This window comes from Pezoporus occidentalis, unplaced genomic scaffold, assembly GCF_034315485.1.
Source record: "Pezoporus occidentalis ecotype Australia unplaced genomic scaffold, CSIRO_AGI_Poc_V1 ctg57, whole genome shotgun sequence".
Taxonomy (NCBI): Eukaryota; Metazoa; Chordata; class Aves; order Psittaciformes; family Psittacidae; genus Pezoporus; species Pezoporus occidentalis.
This window is the reverse complement of record NW_026915910.1, coordinates 1,524,985-1,546,363: the sequence shown is the minus strand read 5'-3', so window position 1 is coordinate 1,546,363 and position 21,379 is coordinate 1,524,985. Positions and strand designations below refer to the sequence as shown.

Genomic DNA, 21,379 nt, shown 5'->3' with positions numbered 1-21,379 from the left:
TCAGCAACATTTTTCCTCCTTCAGCTGCCACCAGAGATGTCTTCAAAGCCACTGCTCAAACACTAACACTGTGGGCACCAGCCTTTCTGCTGCTGGGCAGATGCAAAGCAAATCCTACTGAAAAGAGGTACTTACTTCTCATCCCAAATCTGAGGGCAGACATCTCACCTCAGGTGCTGCTTATGCTGGCAGAGTGCCCTTGCCCTGGGATGGACAGAGATACTGATTTCTCTCACTCCAGACTAGCTCTGAAGGTGACAGCGCTCACAGAGATTTGGGGTATCAAGAATCAAATCCCTGCTCTCCCAACACAGTATTTTGGGGTGGAGCAATCTCAAACTGCTATTCATGCACCATACATAATGACTGAATATTCACTGGCCAAGAAACAGTCCCTGATTTGAAGCACTCTTTTAACTCTGACCTCTCCCCCAAGATGAGACGCATCACTGGACAACAGATTACATGGTATCTCCTGTTGATTTTTTTCAGGTCCTATAAAATATGCCCAAGCTAGAGCTTTTATGACTTTAGGTAGAAGAAAAATGTGAATATGAACTTCCTTAAGTTCAGGCAGTGTTCAGACCATGGGGTGCAAGAGCAAGTGACCTCCCCTGGCCCCTGCAGAGGTCTGTGTGGGGCAGGCTGCCAGCTGCTCTGATAGGTCCCTGAAAGCCACACAGCTAGCAAGTCATCCATGGGTTTCAGGCATAGGGCAACCTTGAGCTGTCAGATGTTAAGTAGAGAAATGCAGATGCCTGTGGCATCTGACAGTCATTAAATCCAGGCTTAATGAAAAACCTGCATGCTAGACTGAACTGCCTTTGTCCAAATGCTTTGTGTCAAAACCTGCCCCGCACAAACCTCAAAACCCTGGGGGGGGAAGGAGACAGATACAAGCTCAGCTTCAGCCGGCGATCCACTAGGAGGAGCAGGAGGGCAACGGGTTGCACGCCGATTACTGGGACAGCTTTTTGGCCACCTATTGATTAAGGCACAGAAGTCAGGAAGTGAGAGTGGTCACAGAAGGGATAAACTGATTCACCCAGCACTTGTTGCCACTGCTTTATCTGCCCTGGCTTCTGGTTTCTATAGCACACTCGGGTCCTGAGCTACTCCTAGGCCTTACTGTGAAGCAAATAATACAAATTCACTCAAATCCACTTGGTCTTGCCACCATTACACTGGACATTGCTGTGCTCACACACCCTTCAGCCAGCTTGAAGTTCAGCTAGAATAATTTCTTTGTACCTGTGTCACACCTTCTTCAAATCCTTTAATGACTTCTTGCCTGCCAATCTTGAACCTGAAAGGCTTGTTTCTGTCTCTGGAGGAGTCAAACTTCTTTCCATTCTGTAGCATTCCTGCCAAAACAAGACACGCGGTTTCAATCTGAGCTACATGTAAATTTAAGCGCTGAAGGAGAGGGAAGGAGTGAAAAATTATTGTCTTGGTCACATTTTCACTTTGAAGCCTCATGGAGAATGGATAAGGCAGGAGAGCCAAACACAAATATGGCACCAAAAGGTACCATATTGTTACCTTTGCCATCTGGTAATTTAGGTTCTAAAATGGAAATTTATTATTATTCTTAATGCTATAGGTTATAACTCATGTAGTACCAAACATTACACAGACACACTGAAGAGCTGTTGTTTGCACAGTGGAGCTTCCTGGCTCAGCAGATAAAAGCAGGCAAGGAGCAAGTGGGAAGCAGCATAAGAGAATCTCAACACAGGGGCCAGATCCAGGCCTGCTACTAAACACAAAAAAGCTCTGTAAAACCAGCCTACAGCCAAAGAAACCAAATTTAACATAAATATGACTGGGTTTACTCCTCATTAACTACTTCTATTTTAAGGTATTTTTAACAGTGCAACTAACTAAAGGGAATAGTTGTTGTGAGAAATGTTGAGTGCTAAGGGGACTTCAGCTATGTGTGACCCAAAGCTGCACAGGCAGCAGGAGCTTTCCACACGCTTCCACAGGTGGGGATGTAGATTCAGGTCTGGGAAGTCTTGAACCAGATTTGGTGCCAGTTAAATGTCTGCAAGTACAGAGCAGCTCCTTTGACTTGTTCCTGCAAATTTAAGGTCTCCTGGGAGAACCTTAGAGCAACTTCCAGTACCTAAAGGCGGCATATAAAAAAGCTGGAGATGGACTTTTTACAAGGGCATGTAGTGACAGCACAAGGGGGAATGGCTTTAAACTGACAGAGGGGAGATTTAGATTAGGTATTAGGAAAAAATTCTTACTGTGAGGGTGGTGAGGCCCCTGTCACAGGTTGCCCAGAGAAGCTGTGGCTGCCCCATCCCTGGCAGTGCTCAAGGCCAGGTTGGACGGGGTTTTGAGCAACCTGGTCTAGTGGAAGGTGTCCCTGCCCATGGCAGGGGGTTGGACCTGGATGATCTTGAAGGTCCCTTCCAACCCAAACCATTCTGTGATTCTGTGATTCTGTGATTTATGCCAGAATATCTAGTAGGAATATTTTGGTAACTTGGACAGTTTACCTTCCCTACTTGATTCACTCAGGAGTACTAAGGATATAACATGTATTACACAAATGTGGCCATTCCACAGCATGCATGTGAAACTTCTACATAATGTTACAATTGCATGTGTCTCCTCCTCATACAGAAAGGGCAAAAAGCCTCTGCATTTAAAAATACGACATTTCTATGAATAGTACCCTCATTCATTATATTTTCAAGAGACAGTTGGGGAACACCTTACTCATTCCTTTGGATGGGCACAACACTGTTTCAACCCATGTATTATGAACACATAGCTTCTACAGTAAGTGGATAAACCTTCACAGAGAGCTACACTTTTAGCTATTCTCATTCTCTTTTCAAACAGTGGATAATTATGACAGCTTTCCACTTAAAAGTACCTGATTAATTGCTCTTTCAATATGCTATACTTTGGCTATTGTAAGGTTTGGCTGATATTTATACATTAGAATAAATCCTTTCTTTGTAATGCTGTAGTGCTAGTGTTTTGTTCATTAATAACCAAATAGCTGAGAAAGTTGCTGGTTGAAAACAACGCTATCAAGCACAGCTTTGACAGAAAATGCTGAGAAATCCTGCCTTTATGATCCAGTATGAAAATACAGTCGTACTGGTTTCTTTTCACTAAATCAGTTGTATTAATAGATCAACTTGATGCTCAAGTTTTATGTTTCAGTAAAAAACATTAGCTATTACCTAAACAACAAAAAAAAAGGCATATTCTGCCTGCTTAAAAGTTCGTGTTATGAATCAAAGGTAAGTATAAAGAGACATGCCAGAATAAAAAATAAAGACTAAAATCGTAGGATTCATCTTACCAACCTTTATGCTTCTAAGACGTAGCCACCTACTTTTGAGCTAATTACTCTGCTTCACTCTATAACCAAGTCAGAGAAAAATGTACTTTCAGGGGCAATTCATCTAACCAAATCTATGCCATAATGAATTGCATCCTAGCAATGTCTCTTTCTTTGCAATGAATATAAATGAAGTCCAAACAAGTAGCTCAGACACAGATGTCTCCAAATCCATTAGTGCCTAAATCAGTGGTGGTGGTATTCTGGCCTTGCAGTAATGAGGACACAATTTTTGATTGTTTCAGTGGGATTCTGTGTCTAGATGTTTTACGTCAATATTAAAACCAAATGACAGATTAAGGCAAATTATCTGTTGACAAAGTCCAATTTTTGTCAAAGTCAGTACTTTAGAGATGTGTGTGTGTGTGTGTGTGCACACAAGGCCTTCGGAGGAAAATTATGGAATAACCTGCCTATAAAGGCATGTTTCATAACCTTCACTTTTAGCACTTGTCATATTCCTTGAGTTTTTCATGGTATAGTAGTGAAGTACTTTATTTATGCTCCAATGCATGTACATACACACATCATGCAATATATCAACTCAGTGATATCCCTAAACCCCCTCCATGCAAGCTGGCAAGTCACACCAGCTGCCTGCACAGGCTTTCTAGTTACAGACAAACATGGGTTCATCTGTAAGGTAGAAAACCAGCCTGCATGTAGAGGAGGGCTGGCAGGGAGAAGCAGCTCAGGGGGAACTCTCAGGCATATTGCATAATCCTTTTTGAAATATTTGATTTTAGATTTAAATGGCAGTCCTTCCTCACAGCAGTTTCATTTTTAAACGCATCGTAAAACCTTATGATTCTATGAAATGGAAGGAGACTATTATAGAATCCCAGTATTTAATAGTTTTAATATTAAAACTTAGTACTGTCGTTACAGTCTGCATGTTCAAAGCAGTATGCAAACATTAATTATTCCTCACAGTAGCCCAGGGAGGAAGAAGATATTTATTATAAAATAGCCTCAGTCTGGAAGTTCAGGTTCAGATACAAAGTTCCACAGCACTTTAATATGCTTTCACTTCATTTTGTAACTAAATCCTATTAAAATACTTAGCTTAAAGGTCTGGTGGTTTACTAAATACTACACATCAAACCAGCAGCAGAACCAGAATTAACTATTCAGAGATCCTGACAACAGCTACTGGACAATGTTTCCCATTTAAAATAATGTTTGTAGCTGTCCATGAGCTTGCCAGTCTAATATACATCATATAAAAACTGACTTCCATTTCACCATCGAAAGCCTATACAAGGTGTGTTAGGCCTATAGAAGAAAACGGGCTGCTTCTCCTACATTTAAAGCAATATCCTATTTTCAGCAATGGCTGAAAGTTCATGAGGTGGTGAATTCAGAAAGGTAACCTCTGTAATTACCCCACCTTACTGCTGCTGGAGGATAAACTGGCATTCAGAGAGTCAGACATGTCCTTAATTGCTGAAGCTCCAGCAGGAGGGTCAGTTTTTATATGACTGCCCTTTAAATGCACATCTACTTTAGAAATGAGTCAGAGTCCCCATGTGCCCTGGAGAAGTTCCGATCCGGATTTAGATCTGAACTTTAGATCTTTTTTATCTCTCTATTTCTGAAAGTTAGAGCTGACTATTCAGGCTCCTGGGAGCTAAAACAACATAATGCTTTATTTTCTTTCTTGCTAATGCATCAATTGATTTTTCTTTTTGGTAAAAAAATTGATTTGTATTAATATTCTGCAATGAGGACGGATACCCATCTTCAGCCTGCTAGCACCTTTATTTATCTAGCTAACAACAAGGATTAAAAGAACCACAACCTGGAACTGAATGATGACATTACTTTGCAAAGTCACAGCAATCAATAAGAGCTTTGTCTGAGCAAGGACATCTAGATGCCTATATACTTACTCGTTATAATAACCTTATGTTTGATTCTGAAAGGGAACAATTACTGTATTAAAATTATTAATTGCACAAACTTTTTCAAATCCATAGACTATCCTGATAACTGAGTTTGTGAAATTAGTAATGTCCTAAAAGTAATTCTAAAAATTAGGTGGCTGTAGAAAAGGAGGTGTTTCAGATCATGGGTCCTGTTGAATCATTGTAGTTCAGCTCACTGAAGCTGAAGATCAAAGAGAAGGCAAATCATTTTGGTAAGGAACGTGATTAGGGGTCCATCTAAACTGCCAAAAAAAAACAATGCCATTTGGGCTAAACCAGCAGTGAAAACAACTTCAGTCTAGGTTTGACACAAGCTATTATTTCTTACTAAAACACAAGTGTGTCTGTATTACTCTTTTAACATGAATCAACTAACTCAGGTCAGTCAACCCCACCTAAATCTGTTTCCTAAGGGGAGAGAGCTAATGACACTGTCTGTACTTGTCTAATAACTTTTGACTCTTTTAGCCAATTTCAAGCAAGTTTGATAGAGCAGTAGGGTTCCTACTGACATAAAGATCCTATGCATGTAATGAAAAGAAATCTGTGTAGGAAGAAGATCCTGTAAGTGCTTCTACGAAGAGAAATGCTCAATCTTGATTTGTTATCAGAGAACCTATATTATTGAGGAGAGGTCAGGAATGGAAAGACATGAACGCTGCAGTGCAATAACAGTCTAAGCTTCTTTTTACCAGAGGGTTCCTTCATCAGAGAAAGATCCAGCAACCAACCACATAACAAAGATCCAAAGAGCCAGCCCAGCTATTTAGGACACCTAATTTACACCTATGGTCCTTCCCCCAAAAAATCACGCACCAACCATTAGTTATACAAAAGACGTAGCTATACAAAAAATGGGGAGAGAGGATACCAAAGGCCCTCCATAGATCTTCCATCAAGCTTACAAACCCAGATTTGGAAAATGTATATGTAAAATTCCACTGCTAACATTAGCCATCACAAAGGTAGAAACTGTGTCTCAACCTGTCATCTCTAGGCTACACCTACAATTAATGGAGAAGGAGAGATCTCTCTAAGAATAATTTAAACCAAACAGATTTAGACAGTAGGACTAACCTGCTGGGATTGTTTATCATTCTCAGCCAACTAATTTACCAAAGTTAAAAGAGTTAACAACACTCATTTTAAACGCTAGGCTGCCAGCTTTTCATAGAGCCCTAGTGAGGAGGCATTAACTCATCCATCCATACCTAAATGAAGTAGACCAGGCTTCACTGCCTCTAGTCTTTACTGAATTATTGTCTTTGCAGTGTTGACACATTGTGGGAATCAGAAGACGGAGATCCTAATCCAGGACAAATCCCCTGATTTCACTAGTCACTCTTCTTTTATCCTGTAGAGTGGGACTCACCTCAGAAGTATTAAGGGCATAAATTGAACAGGCAACTTTCAAAAAAACCCAGCAATATTTCTCTGCAAAGTATTCCATTATGTTTTTAAACTCTAGTTACATACAGAACTTAAATGCAATCCACACACTTGAAAATAGATACTTTCTGAGCATATGTTGGCTGCAGAAAAAGGGGCAGACATTCAGAAGGTGTTTCTAGGACACTATCCTGTTTCATTTTATGTACACCAGAGGTTCTTCAGGACAGGGACTATATTTTGATGCCCTTTAATGCAATCACCTTTCCAACTATGCCTTGTCATAAATCTCTGCTATTATGAACTTGTCATTCAGTTTGGTTCCTAGGATTCTTGGAGGCAGCATTTGCTGCAGGTAGTGTTGCTGTGGATTAAGAATTTTTGATCTCAAGTGTTTCTTTTTTTCCTTATAATACTGTGGTGGTTTAAACCCAGCCAGACAGCTCGTTCGCTCACTTCCCCACCTTCTTGCCCTCCCCCTGCTCCCGGAGGGACAGAGAGGAGAATCAAAAAGAATGCAACTCCCACGGGTTGAGATAAGAACAGTTTAGTAACTAAGGTATAACACAAATCACTACTGCTACCACCAATAATAATAATGATAAAGGAAATAACAAGGGAAGAGAATACAACATCTCACCATCAGCCGACCGATAACTCGCCCCACCCAGCCCAACCAAGCTCTGACCGATACCTCCTCCAACCCGGTAGTCTCCCAGCCCTTCCGGGTAACTCTCCGCTACCTCCTGGGCATGACGTGCTGTGGTATGGAATACCTCTTTGGCTAGCTTGGGTCAGGTGTCCTGTCTCTGCTTCCTCCCGGCTTCCCCTCCTCCCTGGCAGAGCATGAGGCTCACAAAGTCCTTGGCCAAACCAAAACATCCTTGTTATCAGCTCTGTTCCCAGGCCGAAAGTCAAAACACAGCACTGCACCAGCTACCAAGAAGGAGAAAAATGGCTGCTACTGCTGAACCCAGGACAAATACATTGTTTCTGTGTCAAAATATGCCAATATCCTGTCAGGAGAATATCACAAAGGTTGGAAATCCCGATTTTTCTCCCATTTATAACCTAGATGATCTTTAAGGTCCCTTCCAATCCAAACCATTCTGTGATTCTACAATTCTATAGTCTCACACTTCTTACATCTTCATTTGCCATCTCATTACCTTAATTCATTGTTTTCTACTTCTTCATCATAACAACATCTGTCAGTAATCCACAATTATACCTGGCCATGAGCCTCCTTCCAAATAACCATGCAGTAAGTGGCATATATCTCTGATTTCCTTGATTTGACTTCAAAAGCAAAGTCTTTTCTGGACGGATTTGCCATCTCATCAGTTTTACTTTTTATCAGCTTTTCATCAGCAATTACGACTGTTGTAATGGAAATAAATAGTGTTGAATGTGAGCTGGATGATACTTTTATTTCTTATGTGTCATCTGAACAGTGGGCCACCTTACTGAGTCCTCTGCAGGGACTCTGGCAACTGAACCAAGAAGGGAAGCATGGCTTGTCAAGGGAAAGGTTCCGCAACAGAGGTTTAGTACCAATATAAACACAAACTCAGTTTTCCACTGCTCATGTTTCCTCTGCTTAATATAAACAAAGCCTTATAAGGAAAAAACAGCATTTGCTGACTTAGACTGTGTTTTTCTAATAGTTTATAGCCACTTAAGAAAAAATGATTAATCTTTTTAAGGGAATTTTCAGTCTAGAGGGATTATAGTTGAAGAGACTGGGGGGTGCATCTCCGCAGCATCTCAGCTTTTCACCACAATCTTTTTTGTTGTTTAAAAAGGCAACAGCAATGATCTGAATGTGTCATTTGTTGCCATGACAAACAATCACTGACTCAAGTATAGAAATGGGAAATGGATAGCGGTGATGGTCACCTCTGAGTTCCTGTAACCGCAGCACACTTCAATAACGGTTGATCTTTTCAACACAGGCAGCCCTGCTGCTTCATTTTCTTCCGGTATTATATACTCATATATCTTTAATGTGGAGTAAAAGCAACACAATCAATTATTTATTATGCAGCTGACAGCATGCAATGAAGACACAACAGACAACTATTCAATAATGCATTACCGTGCACTATGTATCCTTGTTGTGTACAACTACAAGACAATATGAAAGAGCCTTGCACTTAGCTTGACTTCACAGCCAAGAAAATTACATGCAATTGTCTGGTTCACTCTACTGAAAGGCATTATTCTGTCCTAACAGCTTTATAGATTTGCATAATTTTAAAAGAGAAGAAAAAGTAGATTTACCCTCAAGACACATATGAGGCTCAATAAGCATATTCTACATGAATTGCAGAGAGACCAAAACAATTCCTCTGGTATCCTGTTGCCTTAAAGCAGTCATTTTATTTTAGGGTTTGATTCTGTTACCATTACAAAGTTCAGCTGTAAAATATACATGCTTTGCAGCATAAAGCAAATTTCATTTGAATAAGCATGGCAGAATTAGGTCAGTCTGGGTATGCTAATGAGTAGGACAATAGATTCTAAAGCAACATTTTAGAGAGAATATATTACTACAGAAATACTTAGCATCTCTCACATCTCTACCCTTAACACCACATCCTGTAACACTGTTAGTGGATGGAGATGGAACATTCCTGACTGGGCTAGGTCTTTCTGTCCCTGCCCTCTGATACCAGCAAGAAAGCACAAACAGCAGTTCAAGAGAACAGCTGTAATATAAAGAAGACATTTTGTGAGATTTCCCACTCAAACACATGCAGCAGAGCTTGGACAAAGAATTCCAGTCATCTAATGCACCAAGGTAACAGGACAATACAATTAACCTCTTATTTTCTTGTTTTCATTCTCAAGTCTCATCCTATGCTACAACGCACACACATGTATTTCCTTTGGCACCATTTCTGTTTTATGTTTGCCTATGCAGTGGAGGTATTGATTTGGTATTTCAGCCTGTAGCACACATACCAGTGTGCAGATGACCTTCTACTGGGCAGTTACACACTTCAGTAGGGGTTAAATCTCACTGAAATAGGTGAATATGACAGCAACCTGTCTTTCAGTGTATGGCACAAGAAGGGCACCAAAGCTTCTGAACACATATCTGGGTGCGGAAAGCATGGAAAAACACCCTAGAAAGCAGGAAAGGACCTTCAGCATTCCTTGGGAAAACTCTGAGCATGGCCCTGAGATTACACGAGAGAGGGGTTTTAGAAGAAAAGAGCCACCTAGTTAATTCCTCCTCTGGTCAGGGAGAAAGGACATTGAATGATCTGCCAGAAGAAACACCTTCCTAACCCAGTGTTAATACTGCTTTAATAAAGGTGTGCTTTAATCATGAGCTGTTCCCAGATTAGGCATCCTTTGATTTTCAACTGTTTATACCTCCAGTATATGCCTCCATTTTCTTCTGAATAAAACCTGTGCTGAAATCTTTATTTACCAGTGCAGCACTTTGGATTCCTTTGGCTTAAGTGACAACAGCCTAGTGACAAATTTACCTATCTATCTCTAGCAGGGCATTGGATTAAGAGGCTATGCATACCCAGAAACAAGACATTTGAGCATGAAGAAATGTATTCTTAATGTGTTACGACTTAACACCAATATGTTAAAACAGTATGTTAGCCTTTGGGGCTTCTGGAGCTGAAAAATAACATTTCTGCCCACATCCCTTGTGAATGAATACTCTTCCTCCCCCACAGGCCCCTGTTTACCCAGTTCTTTATCACATCCAACTTTCTTAACACGTAGGATGGCTATACCTCCTTCACAGAGACAGTGTTTTACTTCAGCGTTTTACTGAAACTCAACTTGACAAACACAGCAATCCTCTAACATTTTGCAATGGACTTAGCAACTTCTCTGTTCTTAAGTAAGAAGGAGAAAAACACTCTTGGAAAAAGAGACAGACACACATAAGATGGAGATGCTGCGCTCTCTCCATCAACATGGACAGACCATAGACTTCTAGGTAGCTAAAGACAGTTGAGATTAATTCCACCCAAAATGGCTTGATCAGAGTCCAGATTACTGAAAAAAATGCAGTTTAAAGCCAAGTTGGTTTTGATTTGTTCACCAAACACCTTCCTGTGCATTATGTTGCTTAAGGGCCTTTAGACTTGGTGACTGCAAATCTACCTAGATAGACCTAGTCACTTACTGTACAGTAACACACACAGTAAACATGCTATAGAAATAACAGAAGATAAAAGCCACTTCCAGCCTTTGAATGAACTCTGAGGGGTTTATTAACAAGTTGGTAACCCTCATTATATCATCAGAAGTTCAGCCTACCATTAAGATCAGATAAAACCAGCATTTTGCTCAGCAGCCTGTACCATTTGCTGCAACACACCAGCAGAAGAATGTCTTATTCAGATACCATTAATTTTTTGGGATGTCTTTTTAAAAGATACATGAAATACACTCATCAAAGGAACCAATCTTTCTATAGATGTATGCTTTGTTCTTCCCACCTACTAGGAATGCACCTGCTTTCACAAAAAAGGAATACTTTTGCAGTATTGTTGTGAAAGTAAACAGTTTTCTATGTGCTCCGAGACAGACCCTAGCGGTGTCATAAATACCACTCTGCCCGTGAACTATGACAGTATGTTCTGAAATAATACCAGCCATGAATTTCTTCTTTTGCTTTTTGTTTCCTTTTTTTTTGCCACATTTGTTTCCTATTTTTGTTCATCATTCCTGGTGCTGCAGATTCTCATTGGTGTAAACTGGCACAGTTCCCCTGATGAAAGTACAAAAATATATGTAGCAGTTTAAGACCTGGATCACAAGAATTTAAAACTCAGTGGAATGATGCACTCGGGACTATTCTCCAGAACAGAATCCTGAAAGAATACAGAATACTATACACTAGATTTGTGATCAGAGGAAAAAGCTGGATGCCAAAACGAATGGGTTTTGCCACCAGCCAGCTGTGTAAGTATAATTCACCTTCATTTTATTCCCTGTGAAATGATGGCTGTAGTTTCACCAAGGTCAGAAGGAGAGTCACTACCATATCCAGCAATAATATTATTAATTAATACACTTTGCCTTAGGTAGCATTCAGTAAGCCTTCAAAGTATCTTCAGAGCTGCAGTGGAAAGGAGCTATTAACAGTTTGTTATTATAAATAGGTCTTTTCCATCTCTAAGTTTTGATCTCAGTGATCTTATAAAGGAACTATGGAAAAAGTGGCAGCTGTTATCTTGACAGATGGTTTTCAGGCATTGCTCTGCTGGACATTAGACAGTCGTCTCTCTGGAGAACAACAGGAATTTCCAAGTGCCTGTATCTATTTTCATCTACTTAACAAGCTACTCATGTCTTGGACCAGTAAAAGGAAGAAGCAAGGAGAATGCAAAATAAATGTTTTAGGGGAAACAACTCGGAGAAGGTGAGAATCAGGTATCACCTATTAGTGACTTCCCCTTGAGTTTTACTGAAGTGACAGAAAAAGATTTGGAAGTTTCTTATAGAGGCAATGGAGACAAAGAGCCACTTCTAGAAGGTGAGCTACAGAAAGCCTGTGCACTAAGTACAGCCCATAGGCAGCTAGCAGGATATGGCAAGTACAAGGATGCACCTCAATTTTCAGCTCTTCCAAGAATTTAGCATCACCATCCACTCCGGATGTAGAGCTTTGAATCTGATTTTAAAGACAGACCCAAGAAAGTCTCACGCCTTTTAAAGGGTAGTTGGTAGAGAGGGTGCTGCTGTCCACCTTTCCTATCATAAGCACTCACCAAGAGCACTCCAAGTTCAACTCCACCTCAAGCCTGAATTTAAACCCACATCCTTCACCTTTTCTGATGGTATCCTCATCATCGGACAAACAAAAACCCAGTGGGATTGTCCTCTGTGCTCCCCCCTTCAATCTGTATAGTGGCTGTAAATGGAGAGTGATGAAGTCAGGAGAAAACTAAGCAAGTAGTAATTAGGGAGGTCAGTGGGATGGGCAGAGACCTGGATCCCAGTCCCTGGTCCTGGGACTCATTACATCAGCTGTGCCTGATGTTGTGTAGGGTTTGTTCCTGCATTATTCTCATTGACTTTAGTAGGAGCTTGAGGATGGACTGCACAGACCATAATGTTTTTCCAAAATAAAAAGTATTTTCACACTCATGACTGCTGCAAACAAAAGACATTGTAAATTAAGCCAGTTTAGTTACTACAAATAGAAATAGTAATAAGTCCATAGACACAAGCAACAAATATAAACACTGACAAAACCACAAAAGAAAATAGCACACAGAGTGTAAAGCAACACAAGTTGAGAGTAGAGCGAACAGTGAAGCATCACATAAACAAATGTATTATTACACCAGCAATGGAAAGCTGGAAGATTTCAGACTGTGCTGTGACGTGTGATATTATCATCTGTGAAAGCAAAGACAGATGTGGTGACCACATAATTCTCAGAAATTGCTGTAGGCCAGACAGCTCTCTATCACAGGTCACATGATCTTTTATCATCCTAGCAAGTGTAACTGAAAAAGTAGCATCCTATATGAGTAACTTAACTACATGTAGTCAGTGAAAAGATGTTCCTAACAATCAAACAGCAAAACCATACAAATCACAGTAACAAGGGATGTTTCTCTGCAGAAGAATAATGGATGTCCTGTTCAATTTTATCCAAAAACTCCAAAGAGAATGTAATTTAGGGTTGACTGGAATGAAATATTTGGTTTTAGAAAATGAAAAAAAAAGGAAAAGCCTTACGTTCATCTGCAGTGTTTCATTCTAGTGAGCATACATTGCTTTGTTTTCGGAGTACCATTTAAATTCAGCTCTGATGAGGCCTAGGGAGTTCTTGCACATCACCACCTTTCCAATTATTTAATACCAAGTATTGTTTAGCTACATCCAAGCTAAAAGAGATCAAAGCTCTTAAGGAGAAAACATGAAAGGAAAAGAGAAAAGCTAAAATTCGTAAGGAGCATGCTGAAGGGGAGGCATATTGGATAAAATGCAAGTGTCCAGATAGCCAAACCAGGCAAAAGAAGGGCAGAACTGACCTAAAATGTACATCAAAGAAGCTGAGATTTATGTGAGAGGGATAGAGTTATCTGGTCTAAAATAATCATTCACCCAGACACTCAGAGGTATTCTACATCACTGTTAAAAATAACTTAATAGATATTACCTGAGAGGTAACATGGTTTACTCTGTAATCCATAATAAGTAATCTTACGGAACATGTAAAAGCTCAATTCATTTAGGCAGCTGCTTCCATCTTCCCACTTTGCACAGCAAAGAGAAAGATCTGTGGGAGTTAATTTACCTCAATTTTGTCTGCCATTTCAATGCTTAAACATGTACGTGCAGATTTACTGGCTGTCTGCATAGGGAGTTTCAATGATCCCACTCATAGGGCAGAAATCACCCAGGCTACTGAGTCTTTGGAAATCATTCATCAGAATTATTAAGTATTCTGCTTGTTCATGTTATCAGACAGTTGTCAGGAAAAAGAAAAAAAAAGAAAATAAAATGGAAGGTTACATCAAAACAATTAATGTAAGCAATCTAAGCTTCAAATAAAAACTCCTGCTGATTCGACTCCAATCTGACATGGGAACAAATCTCTCTCCTCAGAAAACAAGATTATTTGTGGCCTTTTGCAAGAAAAAGGATGCAGAGAAGTTACATTTTGTGGTGTGTCTAATCTGTGTTCCCCAGCACAAGTATCTGTGAGCTTCTGCCTGCTCATCTGACCAAAGATCTCTAGGACACAATCAGGCATGTTTAAGCCATAGCTTCATTTTAAAAGGAACAAACAGCATGAAAGTATGCCCTACATCTCAGTTTGCATCTCACGTGTTCTGCACAGGCTGTGGTTTCAGGCAGTATCCTGTACCATATATTGCACATAGCACTATATATATGCAATATATTGCATTCTTCTTTTGTCTATTATTCCTTTGTCTAACCATAGTATAACCACCTAGCACAATAAATGTCTAGTAAAACCGCTATTTTCACTAAATCCACCTACCATTTTTGGCATCATTTTATGGCTTTCAACTTACTGATGTTCCCTGATGACAGGACACTTTAAGCCCCAATACAATAACATGGACCTGTTGGAGCAAGTCCAGAGGAGGCCATGGAGATGCTCAGAGGGCTGGAGCACCTCTGCTATGGAGACAGGCTGAGAGAGCTGGGCTTGTTTAGCCTGGAGAAGGCTGAGTTTGGGTTGGAAGGGACCTTAAAATTCATCTAGTTCCAACCCCTGCCATGGGCAGGGATGCCTTCCACTAGACCAGGCTGCTCCAAGCCCTGTCCAACCTGGCTTTGAACACTACCAGGATGGGGCAGCCACAGCTTCTCTGGGCAACCTGTGCCAGTGACTCACCAACTTCACAGTAAAAGGTTTCTTCCTTACATCTAATCTAAATCTCCCCTCTTTCAGCTTAAAGCCATTCCCCCTTGTCCTATCCTATCAGCCTGAACAGTTCATGAAGGAGAGATATCTAAGGGTATCATACTGTTCAGTGGATCAAAAGCCTAACCCAGCCATAAGAATTCTGGTAATTCAATTCTTGATTGATGCATATTTCAGTGATTTTTGTGTGCTTTGCCTTTTCAAGTCAAAACATCATCTGCCCTGCCTGTGCACTGTGTGCCCCAGCGTTTACCTTCTAGCAAGAGGATTATGTACTGCTTTCTGCTCTTATGGAACTTCACTTTCCTACTTGTTGTTCACGGCCTTCTTAGAAAAGCAGTCACACGTTTCAAAGCCCAGTATGGTTGATATTTAGCAGCCAATTCTCCAGGCAAAAAAACTCATATATTTTGTACAGCTTGAAAATAAACCAGTGAGCCCATTTGTGATCTGCTCTTCATACAAAGGTAGTTCCCATAACGTTTTCTGCAAAGACCTGAACACCTGAGTCTGGAGCTTATGACACCAGACTCTTAGACAGCAGATCTCAAATTAACATTCTGCTAAGCAGCTTCAGAAATACATCTTTCATCAGTGCCTTCCCAAAGCTTTAACAGAAAGTAGTAAGATTTAGAAACAAAAACGTGATTTATAAACCACCTGCATTTGGATTGCAACATTGTGTTAACTGGAGAAGTCATGTTTGGAGCAAATAGAACAGCTTGCTTCTGTTTAGGTGTAATATTTTTGCTACTTCTGTTATGCCAGATTATGTCTCTTAATACAGGCACAGTGCACCTTGCAAGGAGCACTCAGAGTGTTTAGCTGCATCTCTTTGAATGAAACTGCCTTATAGGACCATGAAACTTAAATATTGGTGCATTGCAGACTGTCATTTTTAGCTGCTGCAATACCTCATCTTGTTTTGGTGCCTACTGCCAGATGACATCATCATGTAGGAACTTCTTCAGTGGAGCAGCCAAAGCTGCTGCTCCCAGGAGATTGTTGACTAGAAATCCAACAATGCCATATTTTCTCTCATTTTTTTCAGTCTTCCTGCTGCAAGTAAGACTGGAAAGATGGGAAGAGGAAATCATGGAATCATATCAGCAAGAAAGATCACAGGTGGCCCTGGGGAAGGCAGTGATGCAGATACTGTTGAAGTACAGCCTAAAGATGGATCATATCTACACCCAGTGAGCACACAAGCAGTATCAGTTCTTCAGACCTGGTGCATGCATGGATACTTACAATTCTGTTCTCTCACATTAGCTTGAGCTGTGTGTCAGGCTCTGTGTCTAGTGATCTAATAACAGTTGGAGGTGAAGCCCTAGCAGTGAAAAAAAAATACCCAAACAAAACAACAACAACAAAAACCCAAATCAAAAAAACAACAGAAAGGTCTTGTTAGCCATGCTGCAACAATGACTGCTGCTACAAATGCTTCACAGGCGAAGAGCCTGACATAAGGCTGCCATGTAACACGGACTGCAGATCCAGGCTGCATGTCTGAATATCTTTGCCTTGGCCTCCACATCAAGTTTCAGTTTTAGAGATAGAATCATGGAATGATTTGGTTTGGAAAGGACCTGAAAATCATCCAGTTCCATCCTCCAGTTCCATCCCCCCTGCCACAGGTGAAGACACCTTCCACCAGACCAGGTTGCTCCAAGCCCCGTCCAACCTGGCCTTGAACGCTGCCAGGGATGGAGAATTCACAACTTCCTTGGGCAGCCTGTTCCAGTGCATCACCAGATGCACTGTGCATGTTCAATACCAAACTTCCTCTGGGTAAGCTCCAAGACCTGTGTTGACTTTTGGTATTGCTTAATAAAGAGGGGAAGCCAATTTAAACTACGGATTTTTGTCTCTTTTTTGTCTCAGATGATCTAATGCTTTGCACAGCTATAAAGACGATACTGGTTTTCACATGTGACATGAAGTGGACAGTGAGCATTTCTAGCTATAGCACAACATATGTTTTTATTCTAAGGCAGGCAGACTGTCCCTGTGGCCGGGAAACATGCTATCTGATCTCTAATTTGTTTAACAGTCCCTAAGAACCTTTTTAGGCTTGTGCTCAGATATGATCTTTAATTCTGTCTTTGTGGTGACAGTGCTACCAGACTAAGTGCATTGGGCCATGTCGCAGTTTGGTTGCTTACATCTCAATCATTTAAGCTCTCAGAAGAGAACACAAATCAGTGTCGCCTGTATTTTTAAGGATACGAGAGCATCTATCCCTTGTTCCAATCTCATTCAGGGCAACTTCGACATCCTGCTTGCTCTGCTAAAGTGTTAAAGAATGCAAAGCAGAAGCACTACCTTTTTATCTGCTTCAGAAGCCTTCGTGGAGATTAGGAAGTGTTGCTCTGATCTCTCCCACCTTGCTATCTGGACACAAAAGTTCTATGCCACCTTGCTATCTGGACACAGAAGGTCAGATTTTAAGCTGCTCTGTATCAGCTGAACCTCTAAAAGGTCAATAGAGCTAGCTTGTCCCAGAGAAGGAGTAATTCTCATTGAGCCATTCCAGAGATATGAGTGAGACTTGGGCAGGGCTCTTCCCACCACATACACTTCTATGACCATTTTCAACTCTCCTACACAGTTCCCCTGGCTCCCTAGGTATTTTGTTCAATTTCTTGCTATATTTTCTGTTCTCGCTCGCTGTATTTAAAGACAATTTCCTTCCTGGAAGCCAGAAAATTAACATATTTTAATCCTTGCACCACAAAGGTTTTCTAACATGGAATTACACTACTGGACCCAGGACTAATAAACCTCGGTGGGATCATAAAAGATACAGTGAGAATATTTACCCCAAACTTCTTATTCTTAACAGTGATAAACAGCACACCTTGATCCAAACTCTTTCTCCATTTGTTCTTGCATCAAGAGCCTTCTAAGTGAGTAGGAGGAGAAATGATATAACCTCTCACAGCGTCCTTGCATACGCACGTTGAAAAGACTGGAATTCAAGAGAGGTCTTTGTGGCTTAATTTGTGTGAAGAAAAAGAAAAGAAAGACCTGTGTATGAGACACGACAATAGTGAGGTTTCAACACTTTTTACTGCAAAAGCAGAACACCTGATTAGTCAGGGGCTGTAAGAACAGAGGAGGATTTTGTACAAAATTCCCCACATAGACATAAAAGCTACTGTGCTGGCTGAGCAGAGAATAAAATGAACACGTTTCATTACCTTAAGATAATTATTTTTCTAAATACTCTTATTTTTGTTCACACAATTCAAAGCAAACTGAGCCAGGTTTAGTTTGGCTGTTTTGCTGCATTGGTGTGACTTTGCTAAAAATAGACAAATCAAACCAGAGCTCCCTACTCAAGCTTAACCCTATATTAATAGAAATATGCATGACCCCGAGACACTCCTACATTAAAGAGTCTGAGTCAGGACAGACTCCCTGACTCACCCAAATCGCATTTCTCCTTTTGGGTAACTTGGAAATAACACAGATGTCACAGGAGGGGCAGTAAGCGATACTTGTATTAACACCTTCATTTTGGGAAATTTGGTGTGCCTGCCACAGACAGCTAGAAGGAGGGGGGGCAAAAAAGAAATAAATCAAATTTGGGCTTGTATAGAGAGGCAGCCACTCTCCCGTGTGAGTGGGGAAACTGCCAAGGAACAAATTGGATAGTGTGTACCAAAGGAAGAAGAACCCTCTGTCCTGCTGTTTACTTGCATGGGCATATGCTAGTAAATGTGTATGCCTTGGGGAACTGCCAACCTACCCCCGGGGAATTCTGGCCCATCTCGAAGAGAGTCGTCATTTACTACTGAAAAAAAAGAATTAGCAGGGGCAGTAAGAAGCTAAGATGATCGGGTTTAACTTTCCGTGGCCCAAAGCCAGGTATGCAAGCAAAGGCTTAGGAGAACTTTATTCTGATGCCTCTGTGCCAACAATAGATGTGGACAGGACAAATATTTACAGACCTAAAGTGGAGGGAGACTAAATGGGGGAGCCAGACTCTGCCTGAAGTGCTTATTATAATGATTAGCCGGTGGCGGCTCTACAGCCCTGCAGTGCTTGCTGCCTGCAGCCGCAGACAGGATGGAATGACTCAACCATGGTGCCGCCAGCACAAGATGTCTTTTCACACATGCTGTACCATGCCATCCTCCCTTACCCTGGGGGTGTATTAACAGCAGTGCAGTCATACTGTACATACTGCAGTATAACCACCTCTCTCTCAAGTGAGCACAGGCAAGGCTGCCGGTGGACTATAACATGCTCAAAACTAGCAAAATGCTCTTGGGAGACCTGGAGGAGGTGTTCACTCCTGTGCTCCATGCCCTGAATACTCTCTTTCTCCCTGAGCATCCCTCTGAGGCCACCTCGCTCTATAAGCATTTCTCCTTAACTAACGTTATAGAAAAACGAGTTATTAAATGGATGATTTGGCTGAGAGATATCTCTTACTTTTTCTACATCTGAAATCAGAAAATAAATATAATAGTAATATGTATGTATGTATCTGACTGCGTGTCTTCCTCCTCTGTTCTTTGTTGTTCACCTTCCATAGATGTCTGGGAATGAGAGTTTCTCTTAATCTGTTTTTTGCACCGTTAAGCACAGTGGAGCTTTTGAATGATGCTATGATACAAACATAATCAAATTCTCTTTTCTGTATTCCTGGAAACAATGCTGATGCCATAAAAAACATAATGGTGGGAACATCTATAGCAGGGGGTCCATGTTTTAAGAGCCGAACTTTGTCCAAAAGCACCTGAACTGAAAGCAACCAAAGGATCATTAAAATGGTTGTTGAGTTGTGATAAGCAGCTAGCTCATTTCTCACTTTTCCAGAGCTGAACTTGTTGCTCCACCCTTAAAATCACTGTGGATGAATTCAATCTGAAGGTGTCCTCAGCTTTGCCTTCCTGAATATTTATTTCTGAAGCCCAAGAGGTGCCACTGGTTGATCACTGCCTCTTTAGCAAAAGGGACCTTAAAATGAATAGCCAAATCCTGTAGCATCTGATTACAGGGGTTTAATGGCATGATTCTCAACCATTTAAAAGGCAGTTATTACCCTCCTTCCTACACACCCATGCTTACCAGAATAACTGGAAACAGATGCACAGGAAAATACACCATTTTTCTGAAAAAGCAGTTACATCATAAAGTATTAAACAAGCTCTTCAGTGGGAAGTTAAATAATGAAGTGTCTCCTGTTTCTCAGCCACCTTGAGCTTTAATATAGGAGTCCTGATGTCCAACGCATGCAAATGAATGATTTTCTATTTACCTTTTCTCCTAAGAAAATAAATCATTAACATACCCCCCAAATGTCACAAACTGCAGCAGTGTGCAGCTTTCAAGGGGGAGAGGAATATTCTTCCTACTTAGCCCTAAGGTGACCTATAAAGCACGCACAACTCTGTGTCCTCATACGTAAAACACTGTATCTTGTGTGACTCTCATGTCACACTGCAGACTACCAGGAGGGTGTTCCTTGCGACTACTCTGCAGTGACCAATTGATTTCTTGCTTTCTCTCCCTCTGGCCCTGTCATGGTCTAAGCCCAGCTGGCCTCTAAGTACTATATGCCAGAATTAGATGGGCATGTCCTGACCATCTGCAGAAGCTAAATCACGCACTGGGCATTCATGTCATCAGGCTCCCAGTCTGCCCAAAGTAGGAGTAAATAAAGGAAGCATTAACCTGCCCAGTGAGCCAGTAGCCAGCCCTGTGGTTGGCTCCAGAGCCACACTTAGATTTGCAAGTCGAGCAAATGCTCCGATACACAGCCTGGATGCTGCTCCATGAGCAGTTTACATGGTGCCATCAGGAAGCAGCTCCCAAACGCTGCATGTGTGTGTGCCACCGCCAAGACAAACGTGATCATTCTCAGTCTAATCCTAAACCTTCTCATTCTTTTCCTTCTGTTTTGAGCTCTGTTTCTGTTCCCCAGTCAGAAATCTCTAAGCAGGAGCAGACCTCTCTGATCCCAGCTGGGGTCTGAGCCAACATGGATTATCACCAGTGGAGAGCTATAAAATCATGGCTGGGGCACACCGAGGTCATGGATGTTTCCCCAGCTGAAACTGCTTGCTTGCTCTCCTTTGCAGCAGTGTATCTTTGACCTAACTTTCCAGCATAGAGAGCTGGCTATGCTCTGAGACTATAGGTTTTTCCAGTTGCATGCTGGGGTCATCCAAAGGCTGCCCTGTGGATCAGACTTACTCTATATTCAGACAGTGAAACTACAGGCGTAGCCCCAGGCACAGCCCAAGGGACCCCACGTCTCAGCCTGTCTGGCAGTTTAATGTT

The 21,379-nt window shown here is 41.2% G+C and overlaps 1 protein-coding gene across 1 annotated transcript in view; it reads right to left on the bottom strand.

The window, feature by feature from the left end:
• FKBP1B (FKBP prolyl isomerase 1B) overlaps positions 1-21,379 on the bottom strand; it is a 46,249-nt gene that overhangs the window by 1,190 nt on the left and 23,680 nt on the right. Inside the window, exon 3 of the mRNA XM_062638436.1 lies at positions 1,252-1,364. Coding sequence (XP_062494420.1) covers positions 1,252-1,364 — 113 coding nt within the window. The remainder of the gene's footprint in view (positions 1-1,251; positions 1,365-21,379) is intronic.